Source organism: Pan paniscus, chromosome 6 (assembly GCF_029289425.2).
Source record: "Pan paniscus chromosome 6, NHGRI_mPanPan1-v2.0_pri, whole genome shotgun sequence".
Classification (NCBI taxonomy): Eukaryota; Metazoa; Chordata; class Mammalia; order Primates; family Hominidae; genus Pan; species Pan paniscus.
In genome coordinates this window covers 88,914,427-88,935,224 of record NC_073255.2, presented here as the reverse complement: position 1 = coordinate 88,935,224, position 20,798 = coordinate 88,914,427, and the positions used below count along the sequence as shown (strand labels likewise).

Here is a 20,798-nt window from a genome sequence, read left to right as displayed (position 1 = left end):
AAGGGATAGGGGGTTATCATTTTACAAAGTTCACTCGTAAAGTTAACCATGAACATTGTATACCTTATTTTATGTTACAGATTATGGAAGGGAAATCATATTGGAAATCATACAGGAAACATATATCCTTTGGGGATATATATATATAAAATATATATTACCCCACAAAAATAAAAACCCAAAACACAACTGAACTCCTATTTTGCAACTGAACTGAGTTTTGGGGATATGAGATGAGTGAAACACCATGCCTGCTCTCAGAAAGCAGACAACCTAATAAGGAGATAAACATGTAAACAAACACAAGCATTTTACTCCTTGTCACTTCTTTTAGTCTTCTTCGCTGCCAGGCCCTCCCCTTCTCCGGGACCTCTTCATGTTGGAGTGCCCACCACTCAGTTCCTGGTCTTCTTCTTCCTAACTCACTGCTCTGGGGCTCTCACCTAGTTTCAGCTCCTTGTTCTTTTGTCTTTTTTATTCTCATAGCCAGTGGCCTCTGGCTATCTGCATGGCTGAGTTTTATCTCAAACATCTCAATCTCACAGCAATAAATATTCGTTAAATGAATGAATGCCCAAAGCTGCTTTTAGAGTAATGCAGACAAGGTGCAGAATGATTTAACAAAAGAGGATCAAATTATTTTAACTTTATGCCATCAGATTAGGCTTCACAGACTCAGTTAACTTGAAGTCCTTAAAGATGAATTGTGTATTCTATGGGATGAAGGGGAAGAAGAACATGATGAGGTGTAAAAGTACCAATGGCAAACATGAAGCAGCTTCAATTTTTAAGAGGTTGGGGCTGGGCATGGTGGCTCATGCCTATAATCCTAGCACTTTGGGAGGCCGAGATGGGAAGATCGTTTGAGCTCAGGAGTTCGAGACCAGGTTGGGCAACATAGTAAGAACCTTATCTCTGCTAAAAATAAAATTTTTTTTAAAAATTGGCTGGGCATCATGGCACATGCCTGTAGTTCCAGCTACTTGGGAGGCTAAGGCAGGAGGATGGCTTGAGCCTGGGAGGTCAAGGCTACAGTGAGCTGTGAATGCAACACTGCACTCCAGCCTAGGCAACAGAGCGAGATCTTGTCTCAAGAAAAAAAAAAAACAGAAAAATGCAAAGCTCCTGGGCTCCAGCAATCCACCTGCCTTGGCCTCCCAAAGTATTGGGATTACAGGCTTGAGCCAGCATACCCCGCCCAAACTTGCAGTTTAGAAAAAGGAAGTGCCCAGTAAGCATGTTGCATTATCCTGTTATGTATAAAGAACATGTCAACAAGGGGTTCAAACCCAGTGATACAGCTAGGACCATGTAGATCCCAAGAGATAGCAGAGGCAGAGCCGCTAGGCTGGTGGGCTGAGAAACTAAAGCAGAACATCCAAGCTTATCCACAGGCAGGCCACAGGAGCTGATAAAATCACCGAGAGAGAGTAATAACTTTCTGGGTTAAGTTAGTCCAGAAGGCAAGGCGGTGGTAGGGGTTAGAAGACTGATCGACTAATAAATAACATAAAATTACATGTCAATGCCACTTACATCAATACAAATACCCAAAATGAAACATAACCAAACAAAATCCAGTACCAGATTAAAAACATAATATACAACAGACAAATAGGACTTATTCCAATAATATAGACTACTTTAATATTTGGAAATCTATTAATATGATAAGCCACTATAACACAGCAAAGAAGAAAAATCTTGTATCCATGAAGATACTTGAAAAAGCTTGACAGAAAAAGCTGATTTAAAAAAACAAACTAAAGAAAATAGAAACTGATGGATACTTCATTAACATCAATATTATATACACAAATATAAATATTACACCCTAATATGCCATAGTACATATGATATGTGACATATGTATTTCAATTACACACAAGCACATATATACAGTTTGCGTGTATACACACACACACACACACACACACACACACATACTCTTATGCCTCAGTCTTCTCGGTCCGAAAGTCAGGATTTTACTTAACAGGGAAAAACTACGTATCTTCCCACTAAGATCAAGAACAAGGTATTAATAAAATGCTCATTATCTACAATTAGAGAAGAGAAAACAATTAGAGGAATATAACTAAGAAAAAGTAAAAGTGCTTGGGCACGGTGGCTCACGCCTGTAATCCCAACACTTTGGAAGGCCGAGGTGGGCAGATCACCTGAGGTCAGGAGTTCAAGACCAGCCTGGTCAACATGGTGAAACCCCATCTCTACTAAAAATCCAAAAACAACAACAAAATTAGTTGTAGTATTAAGGTCAACTTAATAATACAGAGATACCAGTTTCCCTAAATTACTTTATAAATATGCAATCCCAATAAAAATACCAAAAAGCTTTTTCCTGGAACTAGATAAGCTGACACTACAGTTCATATGAGGTGGAAGAAAATCAAAAACAGCTCAGGGAAAAAAAAATTTGGACATGGATAAAACTGGATCCAGGCCAGGTGTGGTGGCTCATGCCTGTAATCCCAGCACTCTGGAAAGCTGAGGCAGAAGGATTGCTTGAGGCCAGGAGCTTGAGACCAGCCTTGGCAACATAGCAAGACCCTGTCTCTACAAAGAAAAATATATATATATTAGAAAAAACATATAGACAGAGACATGAGGACCTCTGCCCTCAGGTGTGATAAATTAACAAGTACTGGATATACCCTCCAACCTGAAACAGCACACACCAAAGAACAACAAAATCAAAAACAGAAAGAAAAATAAAACAAGAACATATATGAAGCAATGATTTGTTTTTTTGTTTTTGTTTTTGTTTTTTGTTTTTTGAGATGAAGTCTCGCTCTTGTCTTCCAGGCTGGGGTGCAATGGCACAATCTTGGCTCATTGCAACCTCTGTCTCCCGGGTTCCAGCAATTCTTCTGCCTCAGCCTCCCCAGTAGCTGGGATTACAGGCGTGCACCAGCATGCCCGGCTAATTTTTATATTTTTAGTAGAGATGGGGTTTCACCATGTTGGCGAGGCTGGTCTTGAACTCCTGACCTCGTGATCCGCCCGCCTTAGCCTTGTTGTTGTTGTTGCTGTGATTACAGGTATGAGCCACCACGCCTGGGCTGAAGCAGTGGTTTTCAAGGCACTGATTATCAGGCAGTAGAGTTATCTATGAGTGATGGGAAATAAACAAGGTGAACCTATCAACTTCTGCCTTGAGCGTTTCCAGGCCATGGAGCAGGGAAGAAGAACCGAGGCAGATGTGACGAGAAAGAGTTGTGGGATGGGAAAATGGGCAGGAAATTACAACCCATAAGGAAGAAAAGAATCAGTCCATCAAAACTGGCCCAGAATTGACACAGAGTTCACAACCGGCACAGAGCACTGAGAGAGTTCATCGTTCTATTCCAAATGTTCAAAAAAATCAAGACAGGCAAGATGTAAAAAAGACCCACGCTAACCTTCTACAGATAGTACAATATCTGAGATGAAAATTATACTGGAAAAGATGAACAGCATCGTGGAAAAAAGAGATTAGTGAATATAAAGACAGCAACAGAAGTTACATAAAATGAAACAGAGAAAAAAGAATTAAAAGCAAATAAAGAGCAACAGTGTGCTGTGGGAAAATTTCAAGTGGCCTAATATACAGGCAACAAGAATCAATGGAGGGGAGGTGGCGGGTACATGAAGAGATAATGATAAAAATGTTCCCCAAGTGATGACACTACAAACCCAAGATCCAAGAAGTTCAATGATCCCCAAAACAGAAACATGAAAAAAAGATACCATGACATATTGCAATCAAATTGTCCAAAACTAGTGATAAAAAGTTTAAAACAATAAGGGGGGAAGAAAAAAAGACATGTTATATATAGGGGAACAAACATGAGTATGAGATCAGATTTCTCTTAGAAAAAAATGTAAGCAGGAAGACAACAGAGAAACATATTTAAAGCACTGTGGAGAAAAATCCAGCAAAAACAACTTTAAAAGCAAACACACAATGAAGACATTTGCAGACATATAATAATTCATCATCAACTAGAAGAAATGTTAAAGAAAGTCCTTCAGGCAGAAGTAAAATGACAGCAAATAAAAATTTAGATTTACACAAAGGAATGAAGAGTACCAGAAATGGTAACTGTGTATTTTCTCTCATTACTTAAATCTCTTTAAAAGATACCTGGGCCAAGTGTGGTGGCTCACACTTGTAATCCCAGCACTTTGGGTGGCTGAGGCAGATGGGTGACCTGAGGTCAGGAGTTCGAGACCAGCCTGGCCAACATGGCAAAACCTCGTCTCTACTAAAAATACAAAAATTAGCCGGGTGTGATGGTGGGTGTCTGTAATCCCAGCTACCCAGGAGGCTGAGGCAGGAGAATCACTTGAACCCGGGAGACAGAGGTTGCAGTGGGCCAAGATAGCACCCCTGCACTCCAGCCTGGGGGACAGAGTGAGACCCTGTCTCAAAATAAATAAATAAATAAATAAATAAATAAATAAATAAATACAGTTTAATTAACAACAACGTAGTAGATGGTGTGTGGCACTGATACCACCTGTAAAAATAAAATGAACAACGGTGTAAAGACCAAGAGGAGAGAAATGGAAGTGTCCTATTGTAAGTTTCTCTTATTCTAAGAAAAATGGATATTACTTAAGAATAAACTATGACAATTAAACTTGCATACTATAAATTCTAACTCACTAAAATAACAAAACAGTGTGATAGCTAAAAAGCCAACAAAAGATATAAAGTAGAATCATAAAAAATTCTCAACTAATCAAAAGGAAGGAAGACAAACAGAGACATTTTAAAAAGAAACAAAGAAGATGAGACTAAAAGAAAGCAAAGACAACGGACTATAACCTAACTCGTTTTATCAATAATCACATTACATGTAAATGGTTTATACATCCCCAATTATGAGACAGAAATAGACTGATGAAAACAAGCAAGATCCAAATTTTGCTGCCTGTAAGAAATAATACTTTAGATATAAAGATGCAAATAGGTTAAAAGTAAAAGGATGGAATAAGATATACCATGCATGTATTACTCAAAAGAATGCTACATAAATAACAAAGTACATTTCACAGCCTGGAATATTAGCAGGGATAAGGAAGGCCATTTTACAAAGTGGTTAATTAATCAACAGGACGTAATAACCTTGAACATTTATGTATCTAACATAACACATAAAACAAAAAGTGGTAAAATTGCAAAGAGAAACAGAACCACAACTGCAGCAGATTTCAATCCCCTCTCCCCCACAATTGATACAAGTGGGCACACAATCCACAAGGATATAGTACACCTGAACAACACAACCAACCAACTTGATCTCATTAACACTTATCAAACACTCCACCCAACCAGAGCAGAACAAGCCATCTTCTCAGGCATGCACAGGATTTTCCCAAGACAGATCCTGTTCTGAGCCATAAATTTAAGAGGTTCCATGTAGCATTCCAGACAAAAATTCACAGTCTAAATCTAATCATGAAGAAAGATCAGGGAAACCTAAATTTAAAGACTTCTATAAAATCACTGGCCTGTATTCTTCAAATGTTATAATGGCACTGAGGAACAAATCCGTATTAAACAGACTTAAAAAGCATGAAAACTAAAGGCAATTAACAGTCCTAGACTGAATCTTCTACCAAAAATTAAAAATTGCTATAAAGGAAATTATTGGGAAATTGGCAAAACTGGAAAATGAACTATAGTTTAGATAAAAGTATTAAATCAATGATAAATTTCCTGAATTCAATTACTGTGCTATGGATATTTAATAGAATATTCTTGATTTTATGAGCTATAATCTAAAACTTTATAGGGTAAAGAGGCATGACACATTATACCCACTCTCAAATAGTTCAGAATATATATATATATATAAATATATATATACACATACGTATATAGGCATATAAATGATTAATGTGGGAAAATGTTAAGAATGAAGTATCTGAACAAAAGGAAGTATCTGGGATTTCTTTGTAAAATCCTTGCAATTTTTCTGAAAATCTGAAATGATTTCAAAATAAAATGCTAAATAGAAAATAATGCTATCAAATATATATGTATATATTTGCTATTAAAAACATATATGTATATATTTCCTATCATATATATCAAATATATTTCAAAACGACTCAGAAACCAACTTAAAGGGATTCTGTCTGGCCAAAGATGGAACCACTTAATTTTCAAAAAGAATCACAACTTCTATGTACTGAAATATTTACTATCTGTTTAAACCCATGAGCTCATGATGGTAACAAAACAAAATACCCTCCTGCTTAAAAGCCTACTCAATATTTTAGAAACTGTCTTTCCTGCATGAATTACATAAACAAATAGAGAATAGAAATTTATCTTTAGAAAAGTATTCTAGGCCAGCCGTGGTGGCTCATGCCTATAATCCCAACACTGGGAGGTTAAAGAAGAGGATCACTTGAGCCCAGTTCAAGACCAGCCTGGGCAACATAGAGAAACCTGTCTCTACTAAAAATTAAAAAATCCGCTGGGCATTGTGGCATATGACTATACTCCCAGCTACTTGGGAGGCTGAAGTGGGAGGATCACTTGAGCACAGGAGTTTGAGGCTGCAGTGAGCCATAAACGTGCCAGCCTGGGCGACAGAGTGAGACTCTGTCTCCAAGAAAAGAAAAGAAAAGTATTTTAGCCTTTTTTTTTTTTTTTTTTTTGCGATGGTGTCTCGCTCTGTCACCCAGGCTGGACTGCAGTGATGCAATCTCGGCTCACTGCAACCTCCGCCTTCCAGGTTCAAGCGATTCTCCTGCCTCAGCCTCCCAAGTAGCTGGGATTACAGATGTACACCCCCACGCCCAGCTCATTTTTTCTGTATTTTTAGTAGAGACGGATTTAAACATGTTGGACAGGCTGGTCTCGAACTTCTGACCTCTGGTGATCTGTCTGCCTCTGCTTCTTAAAGTGGTAGGATTACAGGCATGAGCCACCGCACCTGGTTTGCCAATTTTTTGACAATGTATCAATAACATTTACGATGGGCACGGCCTCACTGTAGTGTGTCTAGACAAGGTGGCCGGAAGAGAGAGAAATATGCAAACCAGGCTTGAAGATGAGTTAAATCAGAGCTTTTCATTCCACAAAAGAGAAATTTTAATGGGGTCAGAACATTGATCTTCTAATATTTGAAAGCCTGTTAACTAGGAGAGAGAGAGCAAACTATTTTGTTGTAGGAGGACCCACCCAGCTCTGACGGTTTAAAGCGTCATGAATGCGAATTTGAACTCCAGAAAAGCAGAGCTTCCTAACAATGGGACTTCCACAGCAATGGGATCTGCTTCCTCTTTCAGTTTGTGCCTTTTCTATGAGCGCGAGACTCCTAGGAAAACAGCAGCCCATTAGGAAAACGTGTGGGAACTCACTCGCGGGTTCTTTATTTTTTTTGAGATGGAGTTTTGCTCTTGTTGCCCAGGCTGGAGCACAATGGTGCAATCTTGGCTCCCTGCAACCTGCGCACTATGAGTTCAAGTGATTCTCCAGCGCCCTCTCCTGAGTAGCTGCGATTACAGGCATCCACCACCATGCCTGGCTAATTTTTTGTATTTTTAGTAGAGATGGGGTTTCACCATGTTGTCCAGGCTGGTCTCAAACTCCTGACCTCAAGTGATCCACCCACTTTGGCCTCCCAAAGTGCTGGGATTACAGGCGTGAGCCACTGAGCCCAGCCGGGAACCCACAGGTTTTTTGGATGGTCTCTGAATGTCATGTAACTCTTTTATTTTTTATTAAAAAAATTTTTTTTGACACAATATCTTGCTGTGTTGCCCAGACTGGAGTGCAGGGGCAAGATCATGGCTCACTGCAGCTTCTAACTCCTGGGCTCAAGTGATCTTCCTGTCACATGAGTCTCCCAAGTAGTTGGAACACAGGTGCCAGCCACCACACCTGGGTAATTTGGTTTGGTTTGGTTTTTTTAGAGATGGGCTCTTGCTATGTTGCCTATACTGGTCTTGAACTGCTGGCCTCAGGCAATCTTCCTCCCTTGGCCACCCAAAGTGCTGGGATTACAAGCATGAGCCACTGTGCACAGCTGAAATTTTTGACTTAGTCTTTTTGTACATGTGATATTTTATTCATAGAATCCATAAATGGAAGGGAAATTTCTGAGTTCAGAGCAATACATATGATACAAAACTTGATATACAGACTAGAGTTTCTTAGCCGAACTGGAGGGTCTGGCTTAGGTAATCCATGGATTCCCTGAAATTGGGGACACCATTGGAAATATGTGTGAGCTCAGGGGCAGTTTCCTATGATTTTTAGGCCTCAAAATGTCTCTTGGACTCAAAATTGCCTTAGGGCAGAGGACGTGTGTACCCCCAGTACAGAATCTCGGACAGTGAATGTGAGTAAACATTCGGCAGAAAAGCTCTGCCAAACTGAGTGCTCTCATGTGACTTTTTCATCAAGTCAGTATTCCTGGGATCTCTTGTACATGATAATCTCACTCTTGTACATGATAATCTCACTCTTGTACATGATAATCTCACTCTTGTACATGATAATCTCACTCTTGTACATGATAATCTCACTCTTATAAGGTTTCATCGTTTCTGCTTACCCTAGTTTTCTTTCCCACTCTGTTCCCTCTCCCACCAGACTGGACTCTGAAATGGGCATGTACAGAGACGAAGAGACCCCAACATGCTTCAGGCTTTGAGTGGAGAGGACAAAGCCTCTGCTGGGACAGGGAACAGAGGGATGTGGAGTCCCTGAAGATGCTTTTGGACAATGGTCTGAGGTTGGGACAGTGGCAGGAGATACCATTCACCCAGGATCTCCAGGACAAGAGATCAGAATGGCAGTTACAAGTGTTTTTTTTCAAACTGGTTGCCAGGTTGGCATGAGCCATGACATCAGAGATTCCGACCTTCCTGATTGGAGGGACCGGACTCCGTGGTGCCTGGAGATCAGTTGGACAACAGTATCTTCTCAGAGCTGTTCTCCACTCCTGACTTCTCCTAGGCTTGAGAATTGATAACATACTCTTCTGGATCCGAGCAGTGTCCAGAAGAAGGCCATGGACAGAACGGAGACTAGGTTCCGTAAGAGGGGACAGATTACGGCAAAGATCATGACCAGCCATCAACCGCACCCCCAGAATGAGCAGAGTCCCCAGCAGAGCACCTCGGGGTACCCCCTCCAGGAGGTGGTGGATGATGAAGCGTTGGGACCATCAGGTGAGGGGACTGGTGGAAGAAGAGGTGGGATAGGATTGACTAAGACGAAGGAAGGGGGCCGGGTGCGGTGGCTCATGCCTGTAACCCCAGCACTTTGGGAGGCCAAGGTGGGTGGATCACCTGAGGTCAGGAGTTGAAGGCCAGCCTGGCCAATATGGTGAAACCTCATCTCTACTAAAAGTATAAAAATTAGCCAAGTGGTAGTGGTGCACACCTGTAATCCCAGCTACTCAGGAGGCTGAGACAGGAGAATCACTTGAGACTGGGAGGAAGAGGTTGCAGTGAGCTGAGATCACACTACTGCACTCCAGAAAAAAGAAAAGAAAAGAAGGGTCAGCGGTCAGGAAGGAGAACCTGAGGAGGCTGTGTGGGAAGAATGGAGAAATTCAGGCTGGGTGCGGTGGCTCACACCTGTAATCCCAGAACTTTGGGAGGCCAAGGCAGGCGGATCACTTGAGGCCAGGAGTTTGAGACCAGCCTGGCCAACATGGTGAAACCCTGTCTCTACTAAAAGTACAAAATTGAGCTGGGCATTATGGCAGGCACCTGTAATCCCAGCTACCTGAGAGGCTGAGGCAGAAGAATAAATGGAATCCAGGAGATGGATGTTGCGGTGAGCTGAGATTGCACCACTACACGCCAGCCTGGGTGACAAAGCAAGATTCTGTGTCAAAACAAAACAAAACAAAAAAGGAGGGACTCAGAGAGCCAGGGACCAGGGAAGGACATGAAGCAGTGTTCGGAGGACAGAGAGAGAGAAGAATGGGGAGGGGAAGGAGCGGCACATGGGGTTGAGCAGAGGAGAAACTCAGAAAGATGGCTTAGAGAAGAAAGCAGTCTGCAAGTCTGGGGAGGATGGAGAGTGGTTTGGGGTTTTGGGTCGGGGTCTAAGGTGATCAGATGCAGAAGCATTACACGGTGGCCTGGTTTCTTTACTCAGCCCCTGGGGTAGATCCCAGCCCCCCATGTAGGTCCCTTGGCTGGAAAAGGAAGAGGGAGTGGTCAGATGAATCTGCGGAGGAGCCGGAGAAGGAGCTCGCCCCTGAGCCTGAGGAGACCTGGGTAGTGGAGACGATGTGTGGGCTCACGATGAAGCTGAAGCAACAGCAAGTGTCACCCTTCCTCCCTGAGCACCACAAGGACTTCAACAGTCAGCTTGGTAGGAGGACACCCCAGAGAGCACCTCCAATCCTGTTCTTTCTAAAAAGAGGAAACTTCCAATAACCACACTTTTCCAATGGGAAAGATACGCCCCCAGTGGGTGAGCTCTCCACGCAGGAGGACTCAGAAGTGATCACTCATGAGGGACACTTAGGAGACGATAGAGGACTAGGCTAGACTTGATAAAGTTTGGCGCTTGGGATGAGAAAGCTTGGTTTCGGGCCAGGTGCAGTGGCTCACGCCTGAGATCCTAGCACGTTGGGAGGCTGAGGCAAGAGGATTGCTTGAACTCAGGACTTTGAGGCTGCAGTGAGCTATGACTGCACCACTGCACTCCAGCCTGGGTGACAGAGCAAAACCCTGTGTCAAAAGAAAAACGAAGGCCGCGTGTGGTAGCTCATGCCTGTAATCCCACTACTTTGGGAGGCTGAGATGGGTGGATCACTTGAGGTCAGTTGTTCGAGACCAACCAGACCAATATAGCGAAACCTCATTTATACTAACAATACAAAAATTAGCCAGGCATGCCTGTTATCCCAGCTACTCAGGAGGCTGAGACAGGATAATCGCTTGAACCCAGGTGGAAGAGGTTGCTTTGAGCCAAGTTAGCGCCACTGCATTCCATTCTGGGTGAGAGAGTAAGACGCTGTCTCAAAAAAAAAAAAAAAAAAGAAGGAAGGAAGGGCCCAGAAGTCAGGAAGGAGCATGTGAGGAGGGTGTGTGGGAAGAATGGAGGTACTGAGGCAGGGTGCAGTGGCTCACACCTGTAATCCCAGCACTTTGGGAGGCCAGGCAGGCAGATCACTTGAGGCCAGGAGCTGGAGACCAGCCTGGCCAACATGGTGAAACCCTGTCTCTTCTAGAAGCACAAAAATGAGCTGGGCGTTCTGGTGGGCACCTGTAATCCCAGCTACTTGGGAGGCTTAGGCAGGAGAATCACTGGAACCCAGGAGGCAGAGGTTGCAGTGAGCCAAGATCGCACCACTACACTCCAGCCTACGCCACAAAGGAAGACTGTTTCTCAACAACAACAACAACAACAACAAAAAAAAAAAAAAAAAAAAGGGACTCAGAGAGCCAGGGACCAGGGAAGGATATGAGGAAGTGTTCTGAGGACAGAGAAACGGGAGAATGGGGAGGAGAAGGAGCGGCACATGGAGCTCAGCAGAGGAGACAGACAGAAGGAAAGATGGCTTGGAGAAGCCAGCAGTCTGCGAGGCTGGGGAGGATGGAGAGTGGTTTGGGGTTTTGGGTCGGGCTCTAGTGTGATCAACTGCAGAAGCATTACACCGTGGCCTGGTTTCTTTACTCAGCCCCTGGGGTAGATCCCAGCCCCCCGCATAGGTCCTTTTGCTGGAAAAGGAAGATGGAGTGGTGGGACGAATCTGAGGAGTCGGAGGAGGAGCTACGGAAGGTGCTCGCCCCTGAGCCTGAGGAGATCTGGGTGGCGGAGATGCTGTGTGGCCTCAAGATGAAGCTGAAGCGACGGCGAGTGTCGCTCGTGCTCCCTGAGCACCACGAGGCCTTCAACAGGCTGCTTGGTAGGAAGACACCCCAGAGAGCACCTCCAATCCTGTTCTTTCCAAAAACAGGAAACTTCCAATAACCACACTTTTCCAATGGGAAAAATATGCCCCAGTGGGTGAGCTCTCCATGTGGGAGGAATGTGAAGTGATCACTCATGAGGGACACTTAGGAGATGATAAAGGATTAGGTCAACTTGATAAAGGTCAGCGCTTGGGATAAGAAAGCTTGGTTTCGGGCCAGGCGCGGTGGCTCCCGCCTGAGATCCCAGCACGTTGGGAGGCTGAGGCAAGATGATTGCTTGAACTCAGGACTTTGAGGCTGCAGTGAGCTATGACTACACCACTGCACTCCAGCCTGGGTGACAGAGCAAAACCCTGTCTCAAAAGAAAAACCAAGGCTGGGCACAGTAGCTCATGCATGTAATCCCAGCTACTCGGGAGGCTGAGACAGGAGAATCGCTTAAACCCGGGAGGCAGAGGTTGCAGCGAGCCAAGATCAGGCCACTGCATTCCAGCCTGGCCCACAGAGCAAGACTCTGTCTCAAAATAAATTAATACATAAATAAAAATAAAAATCCAAGAAAAACAAAATCAATAAACAAAGAAAGTGGTTTCAGCTGTGCCCTCTGAAATTTAATGTCTCTTACTGACTTTTCTAAACCTAAGTGTCTCCATCCATAGTGGGGGATACCAAGGCCATGGTCACACCCTGATGTGACTGTCTCATGAGGAAATGATGGGAATTCCTTTATGACTCTGCAGTGGTCCCTCCGTGTCTGCTGGAGGGGGTCCTGGCTGATTCCCAGCTCTACATCCTGTAGATTCTCACACCCAGGGCCTCCTTTGGCCTCTTCTCAGGGGAGTCTCAGAGCAGGAGCCTCTCTCCCTTGCCCAGTGAAAGTCATTCTCCCCTCTCCCATCCACCTCACCCGCGGCCACAATCCTGAGACTTCCCCCCGGGAGGCACACTTCTCCTCGCTGCCCTGCTGCTCCCACGGAAACCCTGTCCTGCTTCTCACACTGACATCTGCTCTCTAATCACAGAGGATCCTGTCATTAAAAGATTCCTGGCCTGGGACAAAGATCTGAGGGTGTCGGACAAGGTAAGGTTGTTCTCCATGTAACTGTTCCTGTTCCAACGCATGGCTGGGGGACGGCGCAGCTTCCAAACCCACAGTTCTCCCTCCACCACCTCCCACCAGATGCTCCTACAGTCTTTTTTTTTTTTTTTTTTTTTGTGAGACAGAGTCTTGCTCTGTTGCCCAGGCTGGAGGGCAGTGTCTCGATCTTGACTCACTGCAGCCGATGCCTCCCAGGTTCAAGCGATTCTCCTGCCTCAGCCTCCAAGCAGCTGGGATTACAGACATGAACCACCACGCCTGGCTAATTTTTGTGTTTTTAGTAGAAACGGGGTTTTGCCATGTTGGCCAGGTTGGTCCTGAACACCTGACCTCAGGCGATCCACCCGCCTTGGCCTCCCAAAGTGCTGAGATTATAGACGTCAGCCACTGTGCCCGACCAGCTCCCACAGTCTTGAGTCTTGGCACCCACAAATTTTTTTTTTGTGAGACAGAGTCTAGCTCTGCTCCCCAGGATGGAGTGCAGTGGCATGATCATAGCTCATTGCAGCCTCTAATTCCTGGGCTCAAGCAATCTTCTTTCCTCAGCCTCCTGAGGAGCTCGGAGTAGGCACATGCCACCATGCTCAACTAATTTTTGAAATGTTTGTAGAAACAGGGTCTCACTATGTTGCCCAGGTTGTTCTCCAACTGTTGGGCTCACATGATCCTCCTGTCTCCACCTCTCAAAGTACTGGGATCACAGGCTTGAGCCGCCACTCCTGGCTATTCTTGGTCTTTTTATGACTTGTCAGCATCTCCCTCAGGATTCTGCTGGTCTCTTGCAGAGTGAATGAGTGGCCCCTGCCTCTCCTATGGGTCCTTTGGGATCTGAGCTCTGGGCCACAGTCTGGCCACAGCCCTGAAGCTCCTGGCCCCTCTACTCTCAGCTCTTTGGGACAGTTCTCTGCCTGGCACACAAATGACCCTCCTGACACCAGCCGACCTAGACACACCCCCACCAAAGATACCATCGGAGCCCACCATCCTGGGAGCATCACCCAAAACCCTTCCTCTGGCTTCTTGGGTTTGCATCCGACCTTCGAATACCCCTCCATCCCGCAATTTCCAAATGAGTACAGTCACCCCAACACTGAGGTCCCTTCTCTGATGGGCAGCCCCTCCCCAGACCCTCATTCCCCCTCTCCACAATCTTCCTCTTCCAAGATGTGACCTCCCCCTCTCTGTGTTCCTTTCTCTCCATCAGTATCTCCTGGCTATGGTCATAGCGTATTTCAGCCGGGCCGGCTTCCCCTCCTGGCTATACCAACGCATTCATTTCTTCCTGGCTCTGTGAGTGGTTTGCTGCCTCCTATCCGTCAATATCCAATGCCCTGGGACAGCGGGGGAAGTGGGATTCCAGCCTTTCATTTATTCTTTCACCTATTTGTCCTCTTTACTCTGTGTACAAAAAAGAGAGGATTATACTATCATAGACTGTTGTTTCTAAACAGAAACTCAGGCTGGGCACAGTGGCATATGCCTGTAATCCCAGCGCTTTGGGAGGCCGAGGCAGGCGGATCACCTGAGGTCAGCAGTTCGAGACCAGCCTGGCCAACATGGCCAAACCCCGTCTCTACTAAAAATAGAAAAATTAGCTGGGCATGGTGGAGTGCATCTGTAATCCCAGCTACTCGGGAGGCTGAGGCAAGAGAACCCTTTGAACCCAGGAGGTGGAGGTTGCAGTAAGCTAAGGTCGAGCCACTGCACTCCAGCCTGGGTGACAGAGTGAGACTTTTTCTCAAAAAAAAAAAAAAGCCAAAAAAACAAACTCCAATGCCAGTGTACAAATAAAAGAATAAAACAAAAGGAACCATAAACCGCTCCTAAGGGGAAAAGAAAAGGAGTGGAGGAGCGGACATGCCACTTCCTCCAGCAAGCAGACGTTTCTGGTTCTTCTCTCTCTCTCCTTCCCACATCAACCACAAACGCCATCGACCTCCTCTGGGTTCCCATGACAGAGGCCACAGTTCAGGTCCCCCTCGCATCACTCGAATCCACTGTCAAATGCTCCCCGCTGGGGTCTCCTGGAGTCTCTCCCCAAGCCAGGGGGCTTCCTAGTGCAGCCTGAACATCTTTCCAAAGCACGACAACCTCACTGCCCACCTGAACAACTTCCTTAGCTGATGCCTTTCTCTATCGAGGCCAGGGTCCACAGTGTCAATTCTACCCTCTCTACAATCTCTACAAGCACACTGGCTCGCCATCTTGGTATTTCCTGGCTCGGCTTCACTGCTCCTTCCAAATGCCCTCCACTCGACTTTGTGTTTGTGTTTTCTGTCTGGGTGTCCCGCACACATGTGGCTCTGAAGGGAAGGACCCATTCCTTGAAGTCAGTTCACCCCACAGCCTCTGTGATGCCTTCCCTCATCTTCCAACTTCTGCATGCCCGTAGCTCTCTAGTTACATCCTGGACACTGGGATTAGGTCATCTGCCTTGATTACTCCCAGTCCCATTAGACTAGATGCCTGTAGAAGGCAGGGTCCTGGCAAAATATCAATGTATTCAATTGCTTTTATTTTTTTGAGACAGACTTGCCCTGTCCCCCAAGCTGGAGTGCAGTGGTGAGATCATAGCTCACCGCAGCCTCCATATCCTGGGCTCAAGCGATCCTCCCACCTCAGCTTCTTTATTAGCTCCGACTACAGGGCTGTGCCACCACACCTGGACAGTTTGTTTGTTTGTTTGTTTGTTTCTTGAGACAGAGTCTTGCTTTGCCTCTCAGGCTGGAATGGAGTGGCCCAATCTCAACTCACTGCAACCTCCGCCTCCTGGGTTCACACAATTCTTATGCTTCAGCCTCCTGAGTAGCTAGGCCTAACGGGTGTGCCACCGCACCAGGCTGATTTTTGTATTTTTAGTAGAGATGGGGTTTCTCCGTGTTGACCAGGCTGGTCTCCAACTCCTGGTCTCAAGCGATCCACCTGCTTCAGCCTTCTAAAGTGCTGGGATTACAGGCATGAGCCACCGCGTCTGGCATATTTCTTCTATTTTTAATAGAGACGAGGGTCTTGCTATGTTGCCCAGGCCCGTCTCAAACTCCTGGCCTCAAGTGATCCTCCTGCTTTGGCCTCCCAATGTGCTGGGATTCCAGGCATAAGCCACCACTCTCAGCCACCAGTTGGGTTTTTGTCTCCATCCTGAAGGAGTGGGAGACGCCCTTGATCGGTCTCTGTCCAGCAGAGCCCTCCTGAGGAAGGCATGGCTCTCTGCAGGGTGGGTGCCAGTCCTGAGCTAGGGACGGTCCCTTACCTTCCTCTCTGGGAAGCTGACCTCAGCCGGAGGCCTCTCCTGGTGGTGCCCCTGAGCAGCAACCTGATTTCTGTCCTCAGCTACCTGGCCAATGACATGGAGGAGGACGATGAGGACTCCAAAGAAAACATCTTCCACTTCCTGTATGGGAAGACCCGCTCTCGCATACCCTTGCTCCGTAAGCGTTGGTTCCAGTTAGGCCGTTCCATGAACCCGAGGGCCAGGAAGAACCGCTCTCGCATACCCTTGCTCCGTAAGCGTCGGTTCCAGTTACGCCGTTGCATGAACCCGAGGGCCAGGAAGAACCGCTCTCAGATAGTCCTGTTCCAGAAACGTCGGTTCCACTTCTTCTGTTCCATGAGCGGCAGGGCTTGGGTTTCCCCGGAGGAGTTGGAGGAGGTGAGTGGGGCCTGGGGAGGTGGAGGAGGTGGGGAGGAATTGGGTGGGCTGGAGGATGGATGAGGGGAGAGAGGGGTAACCTGGCGAGTCCCCGTCTTCTCAAAGGGCCTTTGTTTTTCCAGATCCAGGCTTATGACCCAGAGCACTGGGTGTGGGCGCGAGATCGCGCTCGCCTTTCCTAGAGCTCCAGGGACCGTGGAGGCCTGAGGTCATCGGCCTGAGAGAAGGTACATCTGCATCCTCCGGGGTAAAGGCAGAATATTGGGGTCTATTTCGGACATCCGAAGAACCCAATTGCTTGATCCGGCTTCAAGCCTGGGCAACGTGGCGAGATCCCCTCTCCACAAAAATACAAAAATTAGCCAGGCGATGTGGGACGCATCTCTACTCCCAACTACTCAGGAGGCTGAGGCGGGAGGATCGCTGGAGCCTGGAAGGTCGGGGCCGCACGGAGCCCTGATCCTGCCACTGCACTCCAGTCTGGGCGACAGAGTGAGACCCTGCCTCAAAAATAATCATAAATACTGAGTTTGGGGAGGTTCATTATGATTGACGCACTTGAGTTACCGATTTGGGTCGAGGGTTCAGTGAAGCTTTGGTTTACCTCTTGTGCAGCTAACCACATTGAGCACAGAGCATGAGACTTCATCATGAGGAGGTAGGATTAAGGATTAGGCTTCTGGACTCGTGGTTCCTGATGTTGTCACATTACAAACACATCTAGCATGGTTACAAGTCTGGATCTTAAGTGACACAAAAGGCCCCAGCTGTGATGAAGTCCAAAGCCACATTCTCTGAGGGTGCCCTACTCCCTGGGCAGACCCACCCAAAGTCCTTGCTATGAAGCAGATCACTGGGGCTGACCTTGGGTGTATTAAGTGAGTTTTGGAGTCGTGGTCACCAAAGTGTGAGTTTCACAGTTGAACACGATGGTTCAGAAGCAGGGTATAGAATGAAAGGCAGCAGATAAAATTGCATTTCTCAATTGCTCTGAACTCTAGACTTGACATGGGACGTGAATAACCTTCCTGTCTAGAGAGCTGCCTCCTTGAAGTGTGACATTGTCTCTCTCACTTCCAGAACACCGGACCCAGGGGAGATGTGGATTTTCAGCAGGAACTTTATTCCAATGCTAATGGCAGACACCAGGAAGGAGGAGAGGAACCATTTGTGCACATCATCTAGAAGAACCTGGACCATTCTTGATGGAGCTGAATACAGTGATCACGTTGTCCTCCTAGGAGCAGGGGTGGGGGGAGGGGGGTGGGGTCCTTCTAGGAGTCCTTGGAGAAAAGTAAGAAACCAGGAGTGTTTCCAGTTCCACCCTTTCCTGCGGTACCACCACCCTTTTTATATTGCTGAATTCCAACCTCCCTGGGGCGGAACCTGGAGGTCCTCTTTCTTACGGACTTGATTGCCACAGTCCAGGAGCATTTGAAGGCACAATGCAGGGGCTCAGATTGGCACAGAATTCTTTTGTGAAATATCAGTGCCACAGATTGTAACAGATAGCTTCATGCACACTCTGCATTTTATTGGTTTGTTTGGGAAATGTTGGCCATTGAATTATTCATAGATTTATTTCAAATAGTTTGGAAATTGTTGTACTTTTGAAAACATGCTGTTCCTGTAGTTTTTTGATGAGAGTTATAGTTGTTATATATACATAAAGATAATTTTCTTTTCATTTTTAAGAGACAATTCTTTTTATCCTAAATATTTTATTATCTTTAAATTTGTTTCTGTATTATTATATGTGCTCCTGAAGTGAGCACTCTTTTTATCTATGATACTTCCATAATAATCTCTTCTATTTATAGCTATTGGTAGTTCCCCACCAGAAAAAAACATAATTCTGGTGATAGAAATTTTTATTTGCTGTTTAGGTTTGTGACTGAATTGTGAGAATTCAGTTGTGATTTTTAACATGTCTCAGATATATATACTAACACGTCTAATATATACTATCTATTTTATTGGTTTATTTTGAAAAACATGGATATAGAATTATTTAAATATTATTTTATTTATTGAAATATTTATTAAATATATTTATTTAAATATTATTACTTTCAATATTATTTTAAATATTTTGGAAATACTGGTATTTTTGAATAGATGCTGTTTCTATAAAGCTGTGTGATGGGTGTTATAACTGTTGTATACACATACATATAATTTTGTTTTCCTTTTTAAGAGAGGATTCTTTTCATCCTAAATCTTTTACCTTTCAATCTTTGTATCTATTATTACACGTGCTGCTGAAGGGAGCATGGTTTTTATCTATGATACTTAGTTAACATATATATTACATTTATAGCTATGTGGTAGTTCCCCTAAATTCTTGTAAAAATAAATTTTTATTTGATATTTCATATATGTTTGAAATGTGAGAATTCAGATGTAATTTTTTATCTTGTTTTGGCATGTTTGTATGTTAAAGAGGATGTGTGTTCTAAAGGAGGACACGAGCTGTGTGTTTTCAAGAGAACAATAGAGTGCGTCTCTTGGGGAAACATAATAAAAATGAACTTTTCTCACCTTCACAGCAATTGTGATCATATTGGTCTGGATTGATTATTTGCTGCCCAGTGACATTTTTCCTTAATGGGGTTGTGGTTATTTGAACATATTTATTAGCTCTGGAAGATAATCCTGTGCTGTTTTTTATGTAGAAAAAACCATAAGGCTGGGTGCAGTGCTCACACCTACAATCCCTGCAGTTTTGCAGGTCATGGCGGGAGGATCACCTGAAGCCAGGAGTTTGAGGCCAGCCTCAGCAACATAGCATCTACATCTATTTTTAATTTTTATTTTTTAAAGAAAAACAATAGAAGAGAAGGCTGATCCCAAGCTACAGGGTTTTTTGTTTGTTTGTTTGTTTTGGAGACAGAGTCTTGCTCTGTCTCCCAGGCTGGAGTGCAGTGGCACAACCTCGGCTCCCTGCAACTTTCACCTCTGGGTACAAACAAATTATCCTGCCTCAGCCTCCCAAGTAGCTGGGACTACAGACACCCGTCTGTACATCCGACTAACTTTTGTAAAAATAGTAGAGACAAGGTTTCACCATGTTGGCCAGGCTGGTCTCGAACTCCTGACTTCAAGTGATCCACCCACCTCGGTCTCCCAAAGTGCTGGGATTACAGGCATGAGCTACTGCGCCCAGATGCCAAGCTAGAGTTTTAAGGCAGGAAATGAGAGAAAGATATTGAGAGAGGAAAACCAGGTGGTAAGAAAACTCTAAAGGTGGCCGGGCGTGGTGGCTCACGTCCATGATCCCAGCAGGAGTTTGAGACCAGCCTGGCCAACATGGAGAAACCCTGTCTCTACTAAAAATACAAAAATTAGGCAGGCGTGGTGGTGCACGCCTATAATCCCAGCTATTTGGGAGGCTGAGGCAGGAGAATCACTAGCAGAGATTGTGTCTCCTCACCCCCTCTCAAAAAAAAAAAAAAGAAAGTTCCTGCAGCAGTTAAAGCTGTGAAAGACAGGCACTCTGCCATGCAATTCTTTGTGATTTTTCTCTTTTCTTTTTGGAGTTGGGGTCTTGCGCTGTCACCCAGACTGAGGTGCAGTGGTGTGGTCATAGCTCACTGCGGCCTCAGACTCAAGCTCAAGCGATCCTGTTACCTTGCCTTTCAAATTGCTGGGATTATAAGCATGAGCCACTGCATCTGGCCTGTGTGACACAATTCTGTTTTTTATCTTTTTTTCTGGGGGGGAAGGGGGATGGAGTCTCGCTCTGTCACCCAGGCTGGAGTGCGGTGGCGTGATCTTGGCTCAATGCAAGTTCCGCCTCCTGGGTTCACGCCATTCTCCTGCCTCAGCCTCCCGAGTAGCTGGGACTACAGGCGCCCGCCACCATGCCTGGCTAATTTTTTGTATTTTCAGTAGAGACGGGGTTTCACTGTGTTAGCCAGGATGGTCTCGATCTCCTGACCTCGTGATCTGCCCGCCTTGGCCTCCCAAAGTGCTAGGATTACAGGCGTGAGCCGCCGCACCCAGCCTATGTGATGCAATTCTGATGTCAACTCCCGGATGTTACCTCAAATGCCACAGGTTAAGGCCACCAGCCCCCACTAGGCTGCCCTCGCTTTAGACACACCTGCAGGCTTGGGTGTCCTCAGACCACATGTACTTCTC

General features: G+C 45.4%; 1 protein-coding gene across 2 annotated transcripts; it reads left to right on the top strand.

The window, feature by feature from the left end:
- The first annotated feature begins 8 nt into the window (after nucleotides 1-8).
- LOC117977794 (putative speedy protein E21) lies at nucleotides 9-19,770 on the top strand. 2 transcript variants are annotated; one of them, XM_055115102.3, is made up of 8 exons: nucleotides 9-9,198; nucleotides 10,139-10,357; nucleotides 11,673-11,900; nucleotides 12,930-12,988; nucleotides 14,211-14,296; nucleotides 16,337-16,655; nucleotides 16,778-16,882; nucleotides 17,736-19,770. In XM_055115102.3, exons 1-7 carry the CDS (start codon nucleotides 9,039-9,041, stop codon nucleotides 16,835-16,837), a joined length of 1,131 nt encoding a protein of 376 aa, XP_054971077.1. In that variant the 5' UTR covers nucleotides 9-9,038; the 3' UTR covers nucleotides 16,838-16,882; nucleotides 17,736-19,770. The 2 variants fall into 2 exon arrangements, with proteins under 2 accessions (XP_054971077.1, XP_054971078.1); XM_055115103.3 differs by lacking the exon at nucleotides 17,736-19,770 and having other exon boundaries at nucleotides 16,778-17,154.
- Nucleotides 19,771-20,798: the final 1,028 nt, after the last annotated feature.